The 21,763-nt window shown below is 26.3% G+C and overlaps 1 protein-coding gene across 1 annotated transcript; it reads right to left on the bottom strand.

The window, feature by feature from the left end:
- Positions 1 to 2,205: 2,205 nt before the first annotated feature.
- On the bottom strand, positions 2,206 to 20,680 carry LOC145840425 (integrin alpha-V-like). Its single transcript, XM_082947686.1, has 12 exons — positions 20,576 to 20,680; positions 20,083 to 20,243; positions 16,475 to 16,608; positions 13,164 to 13,366; positions 10,774 to 10,912; positions 9,756 to 9,898; positions 8,517 to 8,621; positions 8,185 to 8,272; positions 6,813 to 7,013; positions 6,023 to 6,247; positions 3,189 to 3,352; positions 2,206 to 2,824 (listed from the first exon to the last, which is right to left on the bottom strand). The coding sequence occupies exons 1-12, from the start codon at positions 20,641 to 20,643 to the stop codon at positions 2,740 to 2,742; spliced, it is 1,716 nt and encodes a 571-aa protein (XP_082803812.1). The 5' UTR covers positions 20,644 to 20,680; the 3' UTR covers positions 2,206 to 2,739.
- Positions 20,681 to 21,763: the final 1,083 nt, after the last annotated feature.

Below are 21,763 nucleotides of genomic sequence, written 5' to 3'. Positions count from 1 at the left end.
GGTACCTGTAATAATTAATATAAGCAGCATATAATGATATCAATATGTTCTTATAAATCAAAGAAATTATTTTCAGAATATACATTTTTGTGTACATAAAAAACAAACATTTATAAAGGCTGGTACTTAAAACCACTAAAAAGATATAAACATAAATAAACACTGTAATATGAAGTTTAAACATGTAATAGTTTTTTCAATCCTTGCGCATAGAGAATTTAAAAGATAACTAACCAAACTAAAAAAGCAATTTAAAAAAAAAAAAACTTTTTATGTATTTAAGGTTTTGTTGTTGTCTTATTAAAAAAAAGTTAATGTGATAAATTTTGAAATTATAAAACTCATATAAAAAATATTAATTGAAAATATTTTACTCGCTATTATGCATGCAAGTAACATGCCACAATCTACCGTACGTTACCTACACTTTTTAGAATCTTTAAATATGATTTTTAACCAAAATTATATAATAATATAAAATAAAATGTTAAGAAATTTCAAAACTAGTAAGGTTGTAATAAAAAACAACTAGTTAAAGCTTTGAAAATAGCAAATTTGAGCCAGAGTAAAAAAACGTTTTTTTTAAAATCTAAATGCAGGTTGACTGTTTATTTTGAAAGTTTTTTAGTATTGTTTAAAATCTTTTGTTTGACCTATTATTTAAGTCTCAATTGAAAAATGTGAGTCAAAAGTTTTTACATAAATAGTAACATCTTTTTATTTGGGTAGCTTTATCTAAAACATAACATCTATGCGTTTTTTGTTTTAAGTCAAAAAAAAAAAATTGCTTAATATCTTTATAATAGTTATGCAATTAATTACTGTTTCCTAACTTTAAGGTATAATATTTTATATATATTGTTAGTTTTTTAAGTCTTAATCACGAAAGACAGCACTACACCACGAATAAAATTTATATTTTAACATAAACATTTAAACTGTTTCTGAAGCTGATAAAATTATTTTTAAACTTTGATTGAAAATTAAGATTAATGATGTACTGATTTTTTCGTTAAGGTTTCTATTGCTATTGTGTCAAAAATAAAAACTCAAAAAAGCTGAAAATTCATAAAAGATTTTAAAGTAAACAAAATTCTTTGTGTGGTGTTGATTTTTCTTTTTTATTAAAGTAAACAAAACGATATACTAACAAAACACATACGAACAAAGTAAAATTTATTTCAAATTTTTTTTTCATTGCAGCGAAATAAGTAAACTGTCAAAAAACTTTGTGTGCTAAATTTTATAAGCACAAAATCGTTAAATATTTTGTTGTACAAAACAATTTAATTTCTTGTAAATTCTGATAAATAGCTTAAAGTAATCTAAATCTCAATCAAATCACAGTTTTGTAAAAAGTACAACAAAAAAAAGTAAACGAGAAGTAAAGACAAGAAGTAAGCACCATAAACAAAAATATTTTTATGGCAAAATGTATTAGTAAAAATCAAATAGTTTTCTGTTAAAATTACTTGCTAGAAAATACTCTATACTTAGTTTTCAAACAAACTAAAGCTGTAAAATCTGTTCAAAGAGCACTTATTGGCAGAAAATTAATAAAAAACGCTACCAAAGTAAAATATCGTGTTTACAAGAATTTGAAACAAACTCTTTTAAACTTGTGAATTTTTATAAATTATTTCCTGAATGTCACGCATCGCTTAAATGTAGCTAAATAATTGGAATGGTTCAATGGAATTATATTAAAAGTTTGTACCTAATTTACTGTAAAAAAGCGTTTTGTACAAAACTATTCAAATAAGTGTACAAAGTTTCTTCAGAATTAAATTTTTACAGTGGATATTGTTTTAGATATGTTCTACATATTTCTTGTTAAAGCACTTTAAGAATGTAAAAATTTATTAGATAAACTAAAAACAAACTAAAAAATAATTTACAGTTTCCAAGAATATCTTTGTAGCTTACAGAAAAGTTCTAAGCTGTTGAAATTTGAAAATACGCACCTATGTGTTCATTTTAAAAAGAGTTTTAAAACAATTCGTGAAAAACTTTATTAAAAAATTTTGTGGTTTCAACTTGAGCTACTTGAATTAATTTTTCATTCAGTTCAACTACAACGCTTTTAAAACATTTTTCGAAAATATTAAAAACTATAAATTTAAATCTTAAAATGTATTAGTCATTCTACGAATTAAACAGTTTTATTAATTTTGTTTTTAGTTAACTTTTTTTTTTTTTGATTATCCACATTCGTAACTGGTTGTTTGAAAATAATTAAAATAATATGAAAAGCTATAAATATAATAAATATTACAAAACTAGCAGTGCAAGATTGATTGTTTGTAAAACAAAATGAAAAAAAAATTATGAATTTTTCTTATTGTTTTTATAGTGCAATAATAATCTGTTTTTAGTTGTTTTTTACAGTAGTTAAAAAGTCTTATCATTCAAATTTAAATCATTCAATCATGGTAATATTTAAAAAAACCAGGTATAAAAGAGATTCTTGGCAAATCAAACACTTATACCAAACCATACCAACTAAAGTTAAAAAAAAGCACTGTTAAAATATAATCCATGGCACAAAATGTTCAAAAAATCTCATTAAAAAAAGTTGAAAAGTTTAAACTCAATCTGAAATTCCATCAAAACCATCGTTGTACAACGTCACAAAAATTACTTTAGCGCCAGAAACTAGTATCACAGTTCACTGTATGAAATCATAACCAAAAGCATTATGAGATCACAACCATATAGCGTTGACACGTCATTGTGTTATTACGTCATAGTGAGCCTCTCTTCAACTTCTTTCTTCATCTCCTTATCATCCTCGCTTTCCTCCATCAATTTCCTTGACTGGTCTCTGTAGATGAGTAAGTATAATTTGAAATAATTGTCAAAACAGACAAGACGAGAAAATCAACATGTTTGATTGTATAACGACCTGATGACGAAAACTTTTTTTATCTTTCAACTAATTGCTAATTTCTTAAACCTTATAATCAAAAAATTCGAAACGAGTTCTAATTTAGCCTGATGAGTCTAAACATGTGTGATAAAGAATGTTGATAGTATATATTATGCTTATATAACAAACACAAGAAACTAAACCAACATCAATTATAGCAACTGTAATCAATCAATAGTTTACTTGCCAGACATGTTTTATTTCAAGAAATGTAAAATGTTAGAGAATAAAAGATTTAAAAGATTAAAAACAATCTTACTTGTATTCGGCCTTGTGCGTGGGTATTTCCCTCCTCTTGAAGAACCCGCATTTTTTCAGGATCAGCAGGAGTATCAGGAGCAAGATCACTCCCGCTACGATGGACACAATGTACACCCATAATGGGACAGTTTGGTCGTATTTACGATTTACTGATGTTGAAGCCTGTTAATAGTTTAAGTTTTAACACATGTACAAGTAATTAGTATTTATTTGATTTTTTATGGATAAGATGTACACCCACAGTGGAACTGTTTGGTCGTACTTGCGATTAACTGCTGTTGACGCCTGTTAATAGTTTAAGTTTTAACACATGTACAAGTAATTAGTATTTATTTGATCTTTTATGGGTAAGATGTACACCCATAGTGGAACTGTTTGGTCGTACTTGCGATTAACTGCTGTTGACGCCTGTTAATAGTTTAAGTTTTAACACATGTACAAGTAATTAGTATTTATTTGATTTTTTATGGGTAAGATGTACACCCATAATGGGACAGTTTGGTCGTATTTGCGATTTACTGATGTTGAAGCCTGTTAATAGTTTAAGTTTTAACACATGTACAAGTAATTAGTATTTATTTGATTTTTTATGGATAAGATGTACACCCATAGTGGAACAGTTTGGTCGTCTGTTTGCCTGTTTGCTTTAATTTACACAATAAAATATAAACTATAATAGTTTTTACAAATGAAAACACGTTTCAAAGATTTTTTTTGTTGGACATTTTGTGTTGTACTATTTGTTGAGGTGGTATTGTTTGAAAAAACGTAGAAAAACAAAAACAAAACATTTACTGTAATTACAAGATTGAGGTAGTTTTTTGTTGAAGTATAAAGTTAGTTATTGCTCAAAAATACATTAGATGAGTAAGTTTGTTTATTTGTCACTAATTAAGAAAAGTATATACTCAAAGAGAGTTGAAAAATTGCTACTTTAATGGTTTATTGTAGTACATGAATTATGTCTAAAAAGGTTGTGATTAAATATTCACATTAAAACCACTTAACTTTATAAATTACTTCTTTTTATGTATCCAAATGAATCTTTTGAGTTTTAAACACGTATTCTAATATTTGTAAACTAACTCAGATAAAATGCTTTATCAGATAACTTCGCTTTGTTTAGTTCGAAACTATAAAAGTTGTATTATGTTTATGTTTTTGATAATAATATTTTAACCTCAATACCTTCTATTAGTAAAAATGGTTCAAAGTTTACCATAGGTGTTAAATATAATCTGTTAGAATAAAAATAAAGCTATGTAATTACTAAGTTTTATTAAACTTAGCAAGCAAAAACAGGTTTTTGAAGTTTATAAATTAAAACACTCTAAAATTTATTTATTAGTAAAAATATTTAAAAAGCTACGCATAGAATAGAGGTTCATTATGAGTTATTAAATAAAACAAAAATAGAGTAACGTGAGAATAGTTACTAAGTTTTGTTCAACTTAACAAAAAAAATCGTTTAATGAAGTTTTTTTACTTATCTGAAATCCAATTTGTCTTAAAAAGCTTTAGAACTTTTTACTTATGATAATTATAAGTACAATCTTTGATTTCAAGCGTAAACAAAGTAGAAATTACTTATTTCCGTACGACACTCACTTCAAAAAAGCTTAAATATGTATTTCAACACACAAAACACTCAAGTTATTTGTTTAGTAATTAGTACAGCTGCTAAAAAATAGTTGACAGAGATCAAAGCTTGATTAAATACTCAAGCTAAAAATAATCTAAGTTTTGTTTAGTGTTCAGTTTAAAAGACTTAATTGGATTTAAAAATAAACCTATTAGTTTTACGAAATCAGTAAAAACCGTGATATTAATATAAGCTTTCCGTTGTATTAAAACAAACAGCTATTTTACTCTTTTAGTTTAAGTCTAAGATAAATAATATCAAATTTTATTGAATATATATATAACTATGTTTGTTTTTTCAACTTAAAAATTGTGAAAAATATTGTCAGTAGTACTTTACTTGGAAAAAAACTTTTTGTTTTAAGTACTTTTTTATTGTATTTGGCTTTACATTTACAAAACTTAAAACGCCGTTTTGTTTAAGCTGTCAAGATTAAGATAGCAAAATTAATGAGAAAACTTAATTAAATCTAAATAGATCAATAGATTTAAATACCTTTTTAGCATAGTCCAAGATATTTAAAAGCATTATGAAACTTATCAATTGGATGCTTTTGAATAAACTTTGTTTCAAAACAGTTTTAAAAGTTTATTGATTTTAATTTTCAGAATCTTATATCAGAATTAAAGTAATCTATAAATTTCTAATTAACTTAATTAGTATTAAGTAATATCAGCTCATGTCTTTTATCTGCAATGAATAGATTAAGGATTTAAAAGTATAACACATCAGTTTAATAGTAAAATTAATGCCAATAAAACTAAGTGATTATATTACCAACTGTTAATAATGTTACTAAAAGTTCGAAAGTTATAAAAGTTATCATGACTATTAAAATTACTTATATAACTTTGAAATTCTATAAATTAGTGTTGTGTTAATTTACAATAAGCCTAAACCTCTTTAGTATTAAAATAAAACTTAATTTAGTAAAACTAAATTAAGTTAATTACTAATAATATTATATGGTACCAATATGTATTTACTTAAACCTTTTATAAATAACAACTTAAGCCATCATAAAATAACCCTTACAGTAACAGTTAATTAAATAAACATAAATTATAAATCTACAGACCTCTTCTTTATATAAATATTTTTTGATGAAGTCTTATATGGATATTCGGTAATATGAACAACAATAAAATATTAATGATATAACAATATTAAATAATAATAATTATACAGACCTCTCCTTCATACAAATGTTTTGATGAAGCATCTATCGGAGCATCATAAGGATAATCGGTAATATCAACAACGATGCTCGATGTAACGACACTGTTGTTCTCGCTCTTCAAAAGTTTGTCGAGATGGAGAACTGACACCAGTTCGATTTTCACCAGCTGTTTGTACACCAGGTTGTTGATGGTGCACGAAACTTGACTGCATTGCGTTGGGGAGGTGTGGCAGCTCTGTAATGATTGCTTATTTAATTTATTTAATTATTAATTATTTTTATTTGATTCTCTGTTTATGAATAAAAATTATGTTGTTTTACTTTTAGTTTTCGAAACGAAACGTAAACCGGTACTAGCTGTTTGGTAAAAAAGTTAAAATAACAACAATATGTTATACCTTATTTTAAAAGTTAGATAATGAATTTAAAAAAACAGTTAGTGATCTATTGTGCTTTGTTTGTATTTAAATTTTTAAACAGTGACGCATTAGGAGACAAAAATATTTTTTGCTATGTAAAACAAGTTTAAACCATTAATTTTTTTAATTAATCTTTTTGTTGAAAAGTTAAAACTGAAACTACTAGGTTAAACATTGATCAATAAATAAATAGTTAGGAATATTACTAAAACATTAACTTGAAAATAGCACAACGTCATTTTTATATGTTTATATTTTAATACTAATAATAAATTCTTTTGTACTGTGATTAAAATTGATGTTAGAAGCTGAGATTTTGAAAATTTTAAAATAATAAAATTTAAGCCTCAATACTTATATATTTTTAACAAACAAACTAACGTAATGATCAATATTGGGGGATGTCACTAGGTGCTGATGGAGAGTTGTGTCACTTGGCATGTTCATAATTGACCCGCAAGTTATACTCGCGCTGTGCGTCAATTCAACAAGTGCCATCTCAAATGAGTTATCGTCATACCTCAGTGGCCAGTACAACTTCAACGACGCAGTTGAAATGTCACCGGGGCCTTCGTTCACTATCTGTTACGTCATAATTGTTAACTATTTGAATTATTAGGTATGTTTGTTAAGCTGTGTTAGAAGTATAAGTTTTAAATATTGCATATGTAAAACATGTTATCATACGAAAATGTAATCTTTTAAATATTATTTGAACATTAAAACATTGTTATTTCAATAAACACAAGTTAATAAAACTAAGAGGCATTTAGTGCTCTAATTGCAACGGTGTAAAACAAAAAATCTATAACTGTAGTGTTTTTATCAAATTTATCAGCCATCTCCGTCTTCGCAGGTCACAAGGGTTTTATTGCAAAACATTTAAAAGTTATTTTTCAGTGAATTTTCCAAACTTTTGTCTAGTTTAGTTTTTTTAGGCTCAAGACAAAAATACTTTCAATACATACGTACATTTTATTTATCCTTGACACAAACTGGTAAAATTCTAAATTATAACTTTTTTTTTATATTTAGTAAGCTTAGTATTTATTTTCAGTAAATAACTTAAAGTATAAAAAAAAAATACTCAAAAAAGGTTGAAAATAAGAGCAGCGAACTTAATTTTTTTACAAGGAAATAAAAAAGTAGCGTAAAAGTTTTATCATGCGTAGTATCTCATACTGCTCATCAATTATTACTCAACAAATAAAGTTTCCTGTTATGTGATTGGTCGATATCTCAACATTATTTGCGTTAGGAAAACATTGAAAGCTTTAATAAACAAGCTTCTATGTAAGTTGAAGCTTATAAGGAGTTTGCTTTTAACTGTTTTTAATTTTAATAACAGGTCTTTGTTTTGCGTCAGCAAAATCAATCAACAAAACTTTTGTAGAAAGTAGCTAAGTATTTCAAAACTATTAAGTAAGAAGTTTAAAGTTGAGTCTAGATTACTTATTTTTTTTAAGTGTTTAGTACTCTAGCTTCTAGATAAGATTGATGCATAAGATACAAACTTTTAATAGGTTTATTATTTTATGTCAATTTTTTAATACATTTAACTAAAACTTTAAAACATTATGTTGAATAAACATTTAATAAAGAATTTTTTTAAAGTTTTCACATAACTTTATATTTTATTTATTAGTTAATATGAATGTCTAACTTTTCTTCTTGCAGAATTCTAGTCATTTTTATAGTTGTAATGTAATTTAATGGTAATAATTTATTATAAATTTAATTTATACTTTATTACCTCATAAATATGCCTAACTTCTCTTCTAGTAGCATTGTAATTATTTTCATCTTCTATTTCTTCTGGTTTCAATGCAACTATGTCTGGCCTGAATAAATTACATTATTAAGAATTTAATATTAATAATATTAATTGCGAAAAATAATATTTATATAGGAAATAATTTCAACTAACTTTGTATGTAAGTATAAATTATTTTTTTAAATAAGACATATTCTGCTTATCATTATATATATTTAACTATTAAAAAACTTCTAGAAATGCAATTGAAATAACACACGTTGAAGGTAATCGAAAAATAATAATTGTTTTTGTTTAATAACAAAACTAACTTGGCATAGCTCAAAAGCTGAAGATCGGCTTTGGAAAACATTTTAATTTCTGAAAACTTTTCGTGGCTAGTTGGATTGTATTGGCTCGTAGAATTCATGTAGGTTCTGTGTAAAATAAAAAATATTAATATTAGTTAAAATAAGTGTATTTAGATTTCACAAGGTCTTTGAATAACAAAAAGGTAAGAATGCTAACATTTTAAAAGCAAAACATTAAAAAAAAATTTAGCAGTTAATTTGATTCTCGAAAACAATTTAATTTTGTAAAAACTACAAAAACTGCATTTGCATATAAAATAGCTTTTGAATACTTCATTGAAAACTTGAAAGATCTTTAAGATATAAGTGTACTCAGTTTGTTTCAAAAGCGAAACATTTTTATAGGTTGGCACGCGAGATTTTATCTGATATAAAGATATTTTTACATTTTATAACGTAAGAACTTATATTTGCGCGAAATATTTGCATATTCAGACACAGAGTGTATAAAGATTTATCAGATGAAAAATGATTTGTTCAAGTTTGAATGATTGAATGCTTGTTCTTTGTAAAGTTGCCCACTAAAGGAATTTGTACTAAAAACGATAAACTTGATTTGCAAAACTTACTATTTAAAAAGACTATTTATTTTTCAACAAAGCAAAATATTTGAACTACACTTGCAGTTTTAGTAGCTTAATGAAGCCATAAAGTACACAAAAATAAAGTTAACAATTCTTTTTGTTTAATCTGGTTTTAGTGATTGAATACTTTTTAAACATGTTATACTGAAAGCTTATTTGCTTATTTAAGGTACTTTGTAAGAAGAACAGTATGATACTCAAAACAAAAAATAAACTTAGTGTTAATACGCTTAGAAGCTACTTTTATTTAAAAAAATATATGTTCAGTGTAAGAGGCAAAGTTTCGAATTATGTTAAAAATAGTGTTCAAAATGCTATTTAAACGTATAAACCGAGCTTACAGGCAAACTTACAGAAAGAACTTAAGATTAGCCAAAGGTGCTTTTAGGGAAAATTAACAACTTATTAAAACATTCTTAAAAAAAATGATTAAAACTTGCATTTATCATACGAGTTTTCACTACTGTTGAAACTTACTAATAAGGTATTTTTTGTAAAATACATGTAAACGACACATAGAAATTGTTCTTTGCTCATGTACAAGTTTAAATGAAAAGTTCAAACTATTTGAAACTTGATATAACTTACTAACTACTTTTAATTATTAATTTATAACCTGAATTGTTTAGAACTGACGTTACCGGCATTATCTACCATCTGAAACTTGATGTTTATTGTTGCTGATTTGTTTTTGTCTAGGGGATTGGCCACATCGCATTTCAGTAGGGGGCGCTCATCAGCACACGAGTACATCGATTTCTGTAAATAGTTTTATATTTTATTAAAATGAGTATACATCGATTTCTGTAAATAGTTTTAATATTTTATTAAAATGAGTACATCGATTTCTGTCGATAGCTTTAATTGATTTGTTGTTAAAATGAGTACATTGACTTCTAAAAACAATTTTAGTATTATTTATTTAAGAAGGTTTCATTGATTTCTGTTAATAAATACTTTGTTTATGTGATTTTTGTGAAGATTTTTAATAATTTGTAGATAATATGAATAAAGTGGTCTCTGTAAAATGTTTTACAGAATTCTTCTTAACAAGTTTTATAAACTTGTTAAGAAGGGATTTCTGTAAAAAGTTTTTTTAATTTGTTGTTAACATAAATGCATGGTTTTCTGTAAATTTTTTTATTAATTTGTTGTGAATTTGACCACATTGATTTCTGTAATATTTTTAGATAAATTGAAATTAAAACGAGTACATTGATTTATCAAAATTTTTAGATAATTTTTGCAATCAATAGCATAATGATTTCTGTAAAAAATGTTTATGATTTGTTGTTATTATTAGTGCAGAAATCACTCTAACACTTTTTAATGTTTGTGAGCACATGAGTACGATAATTTCTGTAAAATAATATTTGAAGTGAACAGTGTTGAAGGATAAAAATACCTGGAAAATACCTCTGTTTTTAGCTGCAAAAAAAGTAAATGCATTCTTTTCACTACTTGGATATAGTATAAGTATAAACTAAACTTAATCATTTTGACTATAAAAATACATATTAAAATGTGTTTAAATAAAAAAAATATTTTATTACTTAACTATGGTAGAAAAAAATTGACTGAGGAGAAAAACTAAAAGGTCTAATCAAGATCAAACAAAATATTTTACCACTAACCTCTACAATACCAACGAAATTAACAGTTTCCGGATATTCGACATTAAAGGTTGTCATATGAGCGGGGTCTCCGATATTTTCCACTTCAAATTCCAAGGTGATCTCAGTTTCTTCGTTCACGTATGCGTTACGTGGTGACCTGTGACGTAATAATATATTGCTGTGACGTAATAATATAAACTAGCGTGACGTAAAAGTTATGAAGTTATAAAAATATAATCAGTATGATGGTACCAGTATTACCATGTAATAATTTTGTTATAACGTAATATGTAATAATTTTACCGAAAATATATAAATTTAGAAAATATAGTTGGCCGGATATAACCAAATACTTGTGAGGTGATAAGCAACATAAGAATTTGAAAAATAACAAACAAGTATATAAAAGTTTCACCAAAGTAGTAAATACATGGTTGGTATAATTTTACAGCACGCTCGATGAATGATGTGCATAAAAACGTGTAGAATGAAAAATTGTAAAAGTTTAATAGTTGTTATTTGATGATATATAAAAATTTGAAAAATTTGTAACAACATCTTGAAGTAATTTTTTTATAACATCAAAAATAGCTTGATGAAAAAGTAGATATGTCGTAAAATAATACTTTCAAGATTCAGTAAGTATGAATTTCTTCAAGTATGTGATAAATCATTTCATTTGTTTAAGTAACATAAAAAATGGTTTATAAGTACAGCATAAAATAGCATAAAATATAAAATATTTCAACTGCTTGATAAAGCAGTTTTTCTGAATATTGACGGCCTGTGTAAAAAACTATTTATAATTAGATTTTTAAAGTTTTTAAATTACATAGAATCGTGAAGAACTTGAAAATATTTAGAATTGAAAAAGTAGTTTAAACGAGTTTATTTATAGCTATCTTAATATTTTATAAGTGATTTTCTGTGTTTTTCGACAGTAAAAACTTATACAGTTTTACTTCTTTTTTAAAACAAATTCTAACAAGACTTAAAATATATGTAATGAAGTATTATTTTACAACGTAACCGTAAATTGATAAGCCTAAAAACAATTAAGAAAATTCTTTTGTTGTTTTAAAATCCACCTGTATAAAATTCTTGTCAGCTGTTATACAGATTTAACAAAATAATATGTACAGGTGTTAGAAAACAATTTAAGTAAACAACAAAAATAATTAATTGGTGTTTAAAGGATAATAATATAATGCCACTGGTTTTAGTCTCTTAGGTGAGTTGTAAAAATTTCAACGGTTCAACAGGCCTGAGGCATTATTGTAAGTTGCAAATATTTCATCAAATTTGCAAGTAATTTTATTATATATTAGCTCATTAGAATAGTATTTTAACTACTAACATTTTGATTTGCCAACAAATTATTTTATTACTCTACAAGGACATAATTGATTAAAAATTTAAAGTATTACAAGTTTAGTGGTACTAAAGTAAGCAAATGCTGTTTAAGTATGTTACCTTTTTTGATTATAAACTATATATTTATTATTTGTAAGTATTACAATATAATGGTTTTCATACATAAACGGTTATTAATATAGTTAAAAACCTTGATCGACTCTGCTGCTTAATTTCAGATAGATAAAGGTGAACAAGCTGTTACAAAATAGTTAAATATTTTCATAAGTATTTCAATTTAGGATTAAAACCTTTATAGTTTTAGTTTTCACCGGTTCAGTTCTTTTCTAAAAGTGTAAATAATTGACCAATACTTTGCAAAAACTATTTATTCTAGTTAAAACTTTAAATAAATAGTCTTCCATTTTTCAGCGAATGTTTTTTTATTACTAGATCAGTTTAAGGTGATACTTTGGTATTTAGTCTGTCTTTTTGAGTTTATATAAAAGTTCTGTTTGTTGCCAAACAAAGATGAGACACCTTTTTCAGAACTTTTTTCGAATTGATCTGGTTTTTAAGTGTTAAGAGTTGTCAATTTTTTGTTTTTGTGTTTATAACTTCAAAAAGGTTCGTGTCGTTTTTTGATTGATAAAAAGTTAGATTGATTGAATTAAATGAATGGAGACACTACGTTACTGTTACAAAGTTGTTTTTATAACTTTTTGAAATTTTTTTCAATTCTAGATATAACCAAATCAATTTTTACTTTAAGTTTTCTAAAGAAGCCTTAAATGTTTTAGATATTATTAAGTGTTAGTTGACTACTAAATGTCACGATGAATTTTTAGCAGCTGTTTTGAAACTAAAACATTTTTCAGTTAAAGATAAGCGAAAAGATTTTTTTTTAATTTAGCTCACAAAACCATACATTTCAAACTAAAAACTATAGCTGTCCAATAAAATAAAGGATATTGTTTTTTGAATTTAGACTGTTATAAAGTTACATGAAAAAACCTTAAATTTGATGTATACATCCATCAAACCAACAAACTTACAGATCGGTGTAAACTTTGAAGTTTGGTTGACAAATTTCATCGCTGCCACAGTTCAACTCTATTGGCACGAGTATCATGTCGCTAGTGGGCGCTAGCGCGTTTAAAACCGGTTCAACCGCCGCATCGGGGTCCATTCCTTTCTGGTCCACCAGAGAGTAGGACAGCTGGACCTCGAACGGAGTCTGTTTGTCCATTATGTCGCTCTGTGACGTAATAATTAACTGAAATAAAAATAATTTAAGTATTGTAGAGTAAATTATAAAAGCTGTTATTGATATTTTTTGTATCTATCTGGCACTTCTTGTAGAGACAATTAGATTCGTTCTTAGTAATTATTGCGTAAATATTGCGAAAATTTTGATAACAATTTCGGTTCTTTCAGTTTTTTGCACTTCAAATATTAATTGCACAAAACCTAACATTTGTGTCACCGATTTCACGCAACGTCAAAACATTTTCATCTCAAAAAAGCAACAACGACAAATAAAAAGGTCAGGAAATTCAATATCAGAACAAATCCGTCACTCCATGACAAGTAGTGAGAAAATAATGCGGCAGGTGACAAGTCAATATGACGTCACAAGAGCCGCTTCATGGTTGATTGAACACGTGTTCATGCCCTCATCGTTAATTAAAAATAACTTTTCCGTGTTTTTATTGGCAGCTTTATCAGCTGATGAGAAATAGTTTGATCTATCTATGTTAGCTTGTTTTGAATTCTTTTAACTAAAAACAAAGTTTTGGCTTAAAATGAAGTTTTGAAAGAATAAGAAGTTTATTTAAAGTAACTTTGAAATGAGTAGTTTTATCCTAACTAACTTTATATAACAATTTTATTTTAAATCCACAGATAAGCAGACATAAACCAGATGCTGTGTATTGATCCAAACACGTTTTATTAAGTTAAAGTTTAGTATATAATTAGATAACTCTTGTGTGGAAAATTTAATCATAATCTACTTTTAAAATGACTAAAAGTTATATGAATGAACAGCTCTTGTTAATCCAAATAGCAGCGAAATAAAAAATAAGCACAGCGAATAAATGCTGTATTAAAATTAAACTAATTAAACCAAACTTTTTTTTTTTTTGTTGTAATCAAGCTCTAAATTATTTTTAACTTTTAAAAACGTTTAACTTCTGTAAATTCTTAAGTTGTTTTAAGTTGAATTATAAAAAATCATTTTGTGAATCAAAGCGTTTAGTAACTTATCAAAATATTTTAGATATTTTTTTTAATACAACTGTGTTGAAAAAAAGGACTTTTAACAAATAAATTAAATTTTATTCACGAAAGATTACGTCGGTTTAACGTTAACATTGCACGGATATCGAGACAATAAACCGGCAGAATGGAGCCTCAGGCGCTAGGTTAAAGCTTCACACTGAATTGAACAGCAGTTATTCAGCAAGTAATTCTCAAATAAGTTAGCAAGTAATTCTCAAATAAGTTAGCAAGTAATTCTCAAATAAGTTAGCAAGTAATTCTCAAATAAGTTGGCAAGTTAGCAAGTAATTTGTACGCATAATATTTGTATGCTTCTGAGCATATTTAATGATTGAAATTTTACAAAATAAATTATGTAAACTTTTCATACACATTAACCAAGTTAGCAAATAATGTTCGAACAAATTATCCAGATTTGTTGCTAATTTGCACAAGTAAGCTTATAACTTTTCATACTTAGAACTTTACAAATTTTAAAGGTAATTTATGTTTGTAACTGAAATGCTAAGTTATTTGCAATTTGTTCTCACGGAACCTTAAAAGTTTTATTAACACATATCAAACAAAAGAGATTAGTAAATACTTTTCATGAATAGCTAAGTTACAAAGCAACTTGTACAAATGCTAAAAATATAACAAACTTTAGAGATAGATTGTAATCATAGAATTTCTCCAATTAATCATAATGCATAGAATAATACCAGGTTAACTTTATTAAAAACTCATTACCGAATGAGTAACTCTTGGTATGTACTGAAAAATTAATTAAAAAAACTTTTTTATATACAAAACTTCACAAGTTTATTTTAAATCTTATGCATAAAAGTAAAACAAGTTACCATATAAATTTTAGAAAAAAATACCAAAATAGTTATGGTTTTAATGCACAAAAAAAAACATTTATGCATCTAATTTCTCTAGGTTGTATGCCGAAAATAATCTTTGTAATTTTTACGCATTGTGAATAATAGTTATGATAATTGCATTCTCTAAACTTCCGTTCAAGTTCAATACTTTATTTAGTTTTTTGACTTCCTTTACAATTATTTGCGAGAACAACTATTTACAACGGGATGTTTTTCCAGTAAATGTTTTATTGTAAATTATTAAAGTGTTTAAGACATACCCTGTTTTAGAATTTTATTGAAATATTCCTGTATAAATTCGTTGCAATAAGAATACGGTTTTAGAAAGTAATATGAATATCATATTTAATTATTCATACCAAACTTAAATAGTATCCCAATAACGTAAAAAATTAAAACGAAATACTAATTAAAATATGCATTTTGAAACTGAAAATAAATAAAAAACGTTATTATAATGAGTAAGTTATTTAATAGTTTGAGAATCAAAAGCACGACTTAGTACCAAATATTGAAAAATATGTCTTTTTTTTTCAACACTATTTCTACAAATTTCACTACAAAATTTTCAACACTGTGTCTGTGTTTATTTTGTGCGAATTTGCAAAGTAAACAATGAAATCATTACAGCCTTGCTTACAACTGAAATCTCACATGTTAGTAAAAACTAACAAGGGGTAATTGAAATGACTTTAAAAGGAGTTTTAGTTGTTTTCTTTTGTTTGATAGTTTATGTTCGTAATAAAAGTTGTTCAAACAATTTTTTATAACCATACGAAGACTCGATGTACTTGATTATTTATTAACATTTGTTTGAAGTATTATAATAAAAAACAAGGAAAGTTATAGTTTCTAAGTGATATTTGTATTTGTGTAGAAAATAACGAATATAAAAAGGTTAAAATGCTAACTTTTATCGTGCATCTTTCATTGTTAATTTTATAAGAAGCTTGGGCAAGTAATCTTAGACTTAATATAAACACTTTTAAATGTATCAATCACATAATAGTTTTAAAATAATATGTAGAGAAGGCTTTAAGAGGTTAAGAACCTTAGCTTAGGTATAAATACGTTTCATAATTTTAATTAACAAATAACTAAAAAAACAAATAGTTATATAAACATTATACAATAACTGAAAGTAAACTAGGAAATGATTATTCCAATTAATTAAATTATTTTTTTAGCTTGTTAAAAAAGCTGTATTATACACTAACCTTAACATATACTTTCTGTTCAAAACATTGCCTACTTTCCTTAATCAGAGTTCTTCTGATATATTCCTCCCCTCTCAATAAGTAAGCTCTTTTCTGATCTTTGCCAACATCTACGTCGTATATGTACTTGATGTCTGGTAAAAACAATACAGTTAGTTTGTTGTAGTTTCAAAAATGTACAGGTTTTATATTTGATTGATTGTTGTAAACGCATTAACAACTTGTCTAGGCACTATATAGTACGAAGGTTAACTTTTGACACTTGCTCAACTTAATCCTGGCTTTGTCTACTTAATTTATTTGATTGATATCTTGTAAGAACAAGCTAATTTTGAAAAACACTTATTCGCTTATATAAACTAAAATTATGATTTGGTAGCTTTTTAAATAATATAATTTATACTTTTGTCTTTATACTTATACTTTGTTTTTTAAATGTTTTTAAACAACTCTTACAACAAGGTATTTTAATTTTCCAGTGTAAAAATTGTAAGCTAATAAATATTTAAAAACAAGCCTGTGAAGTAGATAAATAGTTTGAATATTTTAAAACCAAGGAAACCGCTAAAAAGATTTAAAAGTTTTACTTTATAAAAGCTTATAAATTATTGTTTTTTCTATGTTATGGCATTTTGAACTTTAAATTAAACATGTGTTTGTGTTTAATTTTTAGTACACTGAAATCTGTTAAATACCTATAAAATATAACTTCTGCTAATTAAAAACAAAAAAAAATGCTTGAATTTAATTTTCAATGACTTTAAAACATGAAATACATTTTTGAAGTGTAATCAATTAGTATAGAAAATAATTTATTATAATGGATATTCACAACAATTTAATCTAAAAACTATTTGAATATCAAACTAAATACAGCTACTAACTTATCAAGTTTCCTACTAACTAATTATTTATAGAAGAAAGTACATTTTACTTGGTCTAGACAGTTTTCAAGTTCGAGAAAGTGACTTTTGACACAATTTACATTATGACGTAATAAAGACTTAAAGTGACAAAAATTGTCCGGAGTTCAAACCCGATTTTTAGAAGTTGAAAATTTAATTTACCTTTACATAATTAAAATAAATATTTAAAAATATAATACGTTTTCATTTAGACTAGAGGTGTACTTATGGGTTAAATTTATAATACAAACTGATATAAAAGGGATGTTTTAATTATCCTATAAAATAATCAATAACGAGGAAAATACGTTCAATTAACTGAGTCTAGACTATTTTTTAAGTAATAAGAAAAACAAGATAAGTTTTAAAAACTCAAGATATAGAATCTCTATAAAAGGAGCTACTAGTAAGTTTGCAAGAAATGAAAACCACAAAAAGTTTTTGAGAAAACACAGATATCTGTTGCTAGTAACAACCAACCCAGATATTTCTGTTGCTAGTAACAACCGCACCCAGAAAATCTGCGATGAGGTGGGGATTTTTGTGTGCACCGAAGCGTAATATTGTTTCTCCCTAGCAACAAGCATGCGTGTTACTAGTTGTTGCCTTGGCAACTTCTTGTTTGCTTTACAAGAATGTTTTGGTGAAGTTACAAGGATTTTCCCTTGTTAAAAACTGTGTTCGCTTAATTTTCTTTAACTATACTTTAGTCTTAAAAAATACACAACCAACGATATAGTTTTATTGTATTTTTTCTAAACGATATGGCCTTTTTCAAAACTTTTTTGCTTTTAATTTCTCTAATACTTCTAATAAAATGAAAGAATTTTCAATTTGTTTGCACCTTTTTAAAAGCATGCTAACTTCAAAAAACATTTTCAACTTGAAATTACCACACAAAAAGTTAATGTTTTACCTTATATCTACCATGTATTCAACAAGTCTTAATTTATCTTAAAACTTTGTAATACTTGTTATCTGCTAGTTTGACAAGTGATGAAATTTTGTAACATTTCCTGCGAACGTATTTTACCAAGTTTACTAAAAATTTTTATTCTGGTAAAAAGTTTACATTTTAAGGTTTAAAAGTTTCAAAAAGCTTGTTTGTGTAACTTCTGAAACAAATATCATAAAACATTTTAAATAATAGGGTAGTTGATAAGTTAAGTATTTTTTTATAAATGTTTTATTTTCATTTAGGTAAAAAGCGATATTTTTTCAAGGCTTGTTTTTAAAATCTTGTTTTATAATTCCTGAAACAAACATATAATTTGTTAATGAAAACAAGTTAATGATAAGTTAAGTAAATTTTACCTGTAAATTATTTAAAAACTCTCGTATACTTACATCATTATTCCATCCAAAGTCATTAAACCTACACTGTAAAGCTTTTTACATTACAAACAAAAACCTTAGTACAAATAAATAATTAAAACATCCATAACGAATCTTCGTTCTTAAGGTGAAGCCTAGCAGATATTGTTTGAGTTATTTTCAATCAAACATCTGCTTAGGGTTAAATCATTAAACTGTATTAAAGGCAACAGCTTTTTTGATGTTCCAATGATTGAAAACTCGCTATAAATAAGCTGTTTGTTTGACTAATGAATGGTAGTTGTGAAGTATTGTGCACTTTATAACTTTTATTCTTAATAGTAGTACATTTTTATGTTTATGTTCAATTTACAATTTATTTTCATAAAACAAAATAAACTATTTGTATTATTTTACAGCTAATATATTTAAACTAACTAAGTTTAAGGCGTTGAAATAAAGTGAAAAAACGGAAATTTATTACTTTGAGTTGAAGCATAAAATAAACTTTAACGCTTAAAGTTTTTATTGAAAACATTGCTGTATACAAAAAAAAGAGTTCACTACATATTTTTTTGCCTGTGTGCAAGTAATTATAAATAGCAATACCTCAATAATAAACTTGATAAAAACTATTCTAAAACAATAAGATTAAAAGGTGATATATCGGTGATATATTTAATTAAACAAAGCGAGATTTATCCTCCACTTAATTAAAATAAAAATAAAAACAATATATAAAATAAGATGTTAAATAGGCACATATGTTTAATATATTGACCAAAACACGATCACTTTATCTCAATTAACTCAACAAATTCAAAATGTTTGATGTTTTTATGCTAATTCGAATGTGAGCACGTTTTTATGCGTTTCATCAAAACCTTTTGATCAAGATTAAATATAAGCTAGGTGGTCCTTCATATCAGTTAATAGTTCAATTACAGGTCAAAAGTATTACAATTTGCATACCAGTAAAAATTTAAATAAAGTAAGCGATCTAAGTCTGCTTTGTTGAACAAGTTGTTATTGTGTAATATATATAAGCTGACAGTGAGTTTGATAAAAAATAATAATGATAAATAATAGCTTCGTAGAAAATAAACTTATGACACATCAATACATTACATATGTTAGACTTTAAAGCCGATTTCGTTTGTAACTTAAGGGCAGTTTTTTTTAAAGTTTTTATAAAAATGCTAAGTCATTTATATTTAAAAGAAGTTTAATGAAAATTTCTTTCATAAAAACTTTGTACCCAACAATCTGCTAGTAAAAATATATTAAGACAAGGTATTGTAAGATGAAAGTATAAAACTCTAAACTACAAAACAAGAGCTAGGTTTCATCATATCAAAACAGCTTTATAAAGGCATTATGACGTCATACCTAACGTAGCTGGGAGCCCCTTCCCAAGATATTGAAAACAGGTTTCAAGCGTGAAGCAGGGTGCACTGACATCTTCAGAAAGTTGACATTTCAGATCTGACAGGTCAACTTTGGATTCCATCGCCTTGTTAGTTATCTTCATCTCTACTATCGGGCGTGATCTGATGAAATATTTGAATTTTGGAATAAATAAAGTTGAAAAAACTAAGAGGAAAATTCGTCGGAATGTATGTATAGAAAAATAAACCAAAGGTTAACCATTTTGTTGAACTTCAATTATTGTAATTTTGTAAAAAAATAAGAGGATTGTTTTATAATCAGTTAATTAACATCCATAGAACGTAACATGTGTAAAATTAAAAAAATAATACAAAAGCTATAAAATATTAAAAACAATTTAAAACCGTATTTTAAACCATAACAGCTATAAATTGATACCAGTAAATAAAGTTAAGTTATTTCTCATTCTTAACCATATTATGACGTCACAAACCTCAACAATACGGCGTGTGACGACAGGTGTGCCCCAACAACCACGTCGCCCAACCCGTTGCTATCCATATCCGTCCCTCCCGCCCCACTCGACCCAAAACCCCTCATCATGACCCCGTGACGTTTCAGCATCGCCGATGACGTCAGAGATTGGGAGGGTTCGGGGGAAATCCCTTCAGAGTTACCGTTGAAAATGTGGACGATTCCGGATGTGGAGTCGGAGTGCTGCGCGTACGGAGATCCGACCAAGATGTCTGTGAAAATAAGGGGGTATTTGTTTAGGGGATTTTTTTATCAAAAAGGATTGTCGTGCGACTAAAAAACATTTAATACTTTAAAGTTTTAGTTGTAGGGGTTGTATAGAAACAATTTTATCCTTCAAAAATACAAGTTGTAACACTTTTGGTCGATAGAAATAAAACAATGAAGTATTAAATTGAGTTTTGATGCTTTCAACAAGACGAAACCGGTCTCAGTCTACCGAAACTTGTGGTCTGATGATCGAATTGGCATGATCAACCCTTTTGTTAAATTTGAGCTTTCAATTAGAATGTAAGGTATTTCTTATAATTTTAAGTATACTATTTTGGTTGTTTTGAATGTGTTTACGTCTGTGAGTAATTAAGTTGTTAGTAGTTTAAGAATAAACAGATATTTTTAAAACATTATGTAACTTTAAATAGTTTTTAATGATGTTATAAAAACATTTTTCGAAATTTTTGTTTGTTTTTTATCATACAATTACGTAATGCTTTTAGTTTTTTTTATTTATCTAGTTTAAAAACAAAAAAATTCCATAATAATAATAATTTATATAAAAAATTCAACTTTTCATTTAAACTTTAAACTCTAGTCATTAAATTAGAATTTACAGCTTAAAAACTTCATGTTTTCTAAATCTGCAAATGCAGAATTAAAGTTCAAACATACATTTAAACATCTTTTGGCTCTTGTATTTTGCTGTTTTAAGCTTAAATGCTTGTAAACCAAATCCCCTAAATTAAATAAAACTTGTAAAAGTCGCTTGAGCGCATTCTTTCTAAATACTATCATGTAATAACAACTACGTTAGTACATATATCAGGTTCAAGTGTAGTTTTAAATTATATTTTTAGCAACTCTTGATTTGTTGTGCTTGTTTTTGTTGCTAAAAAACACAACGCAGGTTTTAAATAAAAACATCGAAGTT

The sequence above is a fragment of the Thalia democratica genome, chromosome 7, assembly GCF_965202585.1.
Source record: "Thalia democratica chromosome 7, ktThaDemo2.hap1.1, whole genome shotgun sequence".
In the NCBI taxonomy this organism is placed as follows: domain Eukaryota; kingdom Metazoa; phylum Chordata; class Thaliacea; order Salpida; family Salpidae; genus Thalia; species Thalia democratica.
The sequence above is the reverse complement of the archived record's forward strand: the minus strand, read 5'-3'. Positions and strand labels throughout refer to the sequence as shown.

Bases quoted from the DNA above. Each gene is read 5' to 3' on its own strand.
- LOC145840425 (XM_082947686.1), bottom strand. From the start codon at position 20,643: ATGGATAGCAACGGGTTGGGCGACGTGGTTGTTGGGGCACACCTGTCG. The intron at 9,899-10,773 runs GTTAGTGGTAAA...AACTATTTACAG, and splicing joins ATTTCGTTGGTATTGTAGAG to AAATCGATGTACTCGTGTGC. The intron at 3,353-6,022 runs GTCTGTATAATT...AACTATTAACAG, and splicing joins AACATTTGTATGAAGGAGAG to GCTTCAACATCAGTAAATCG.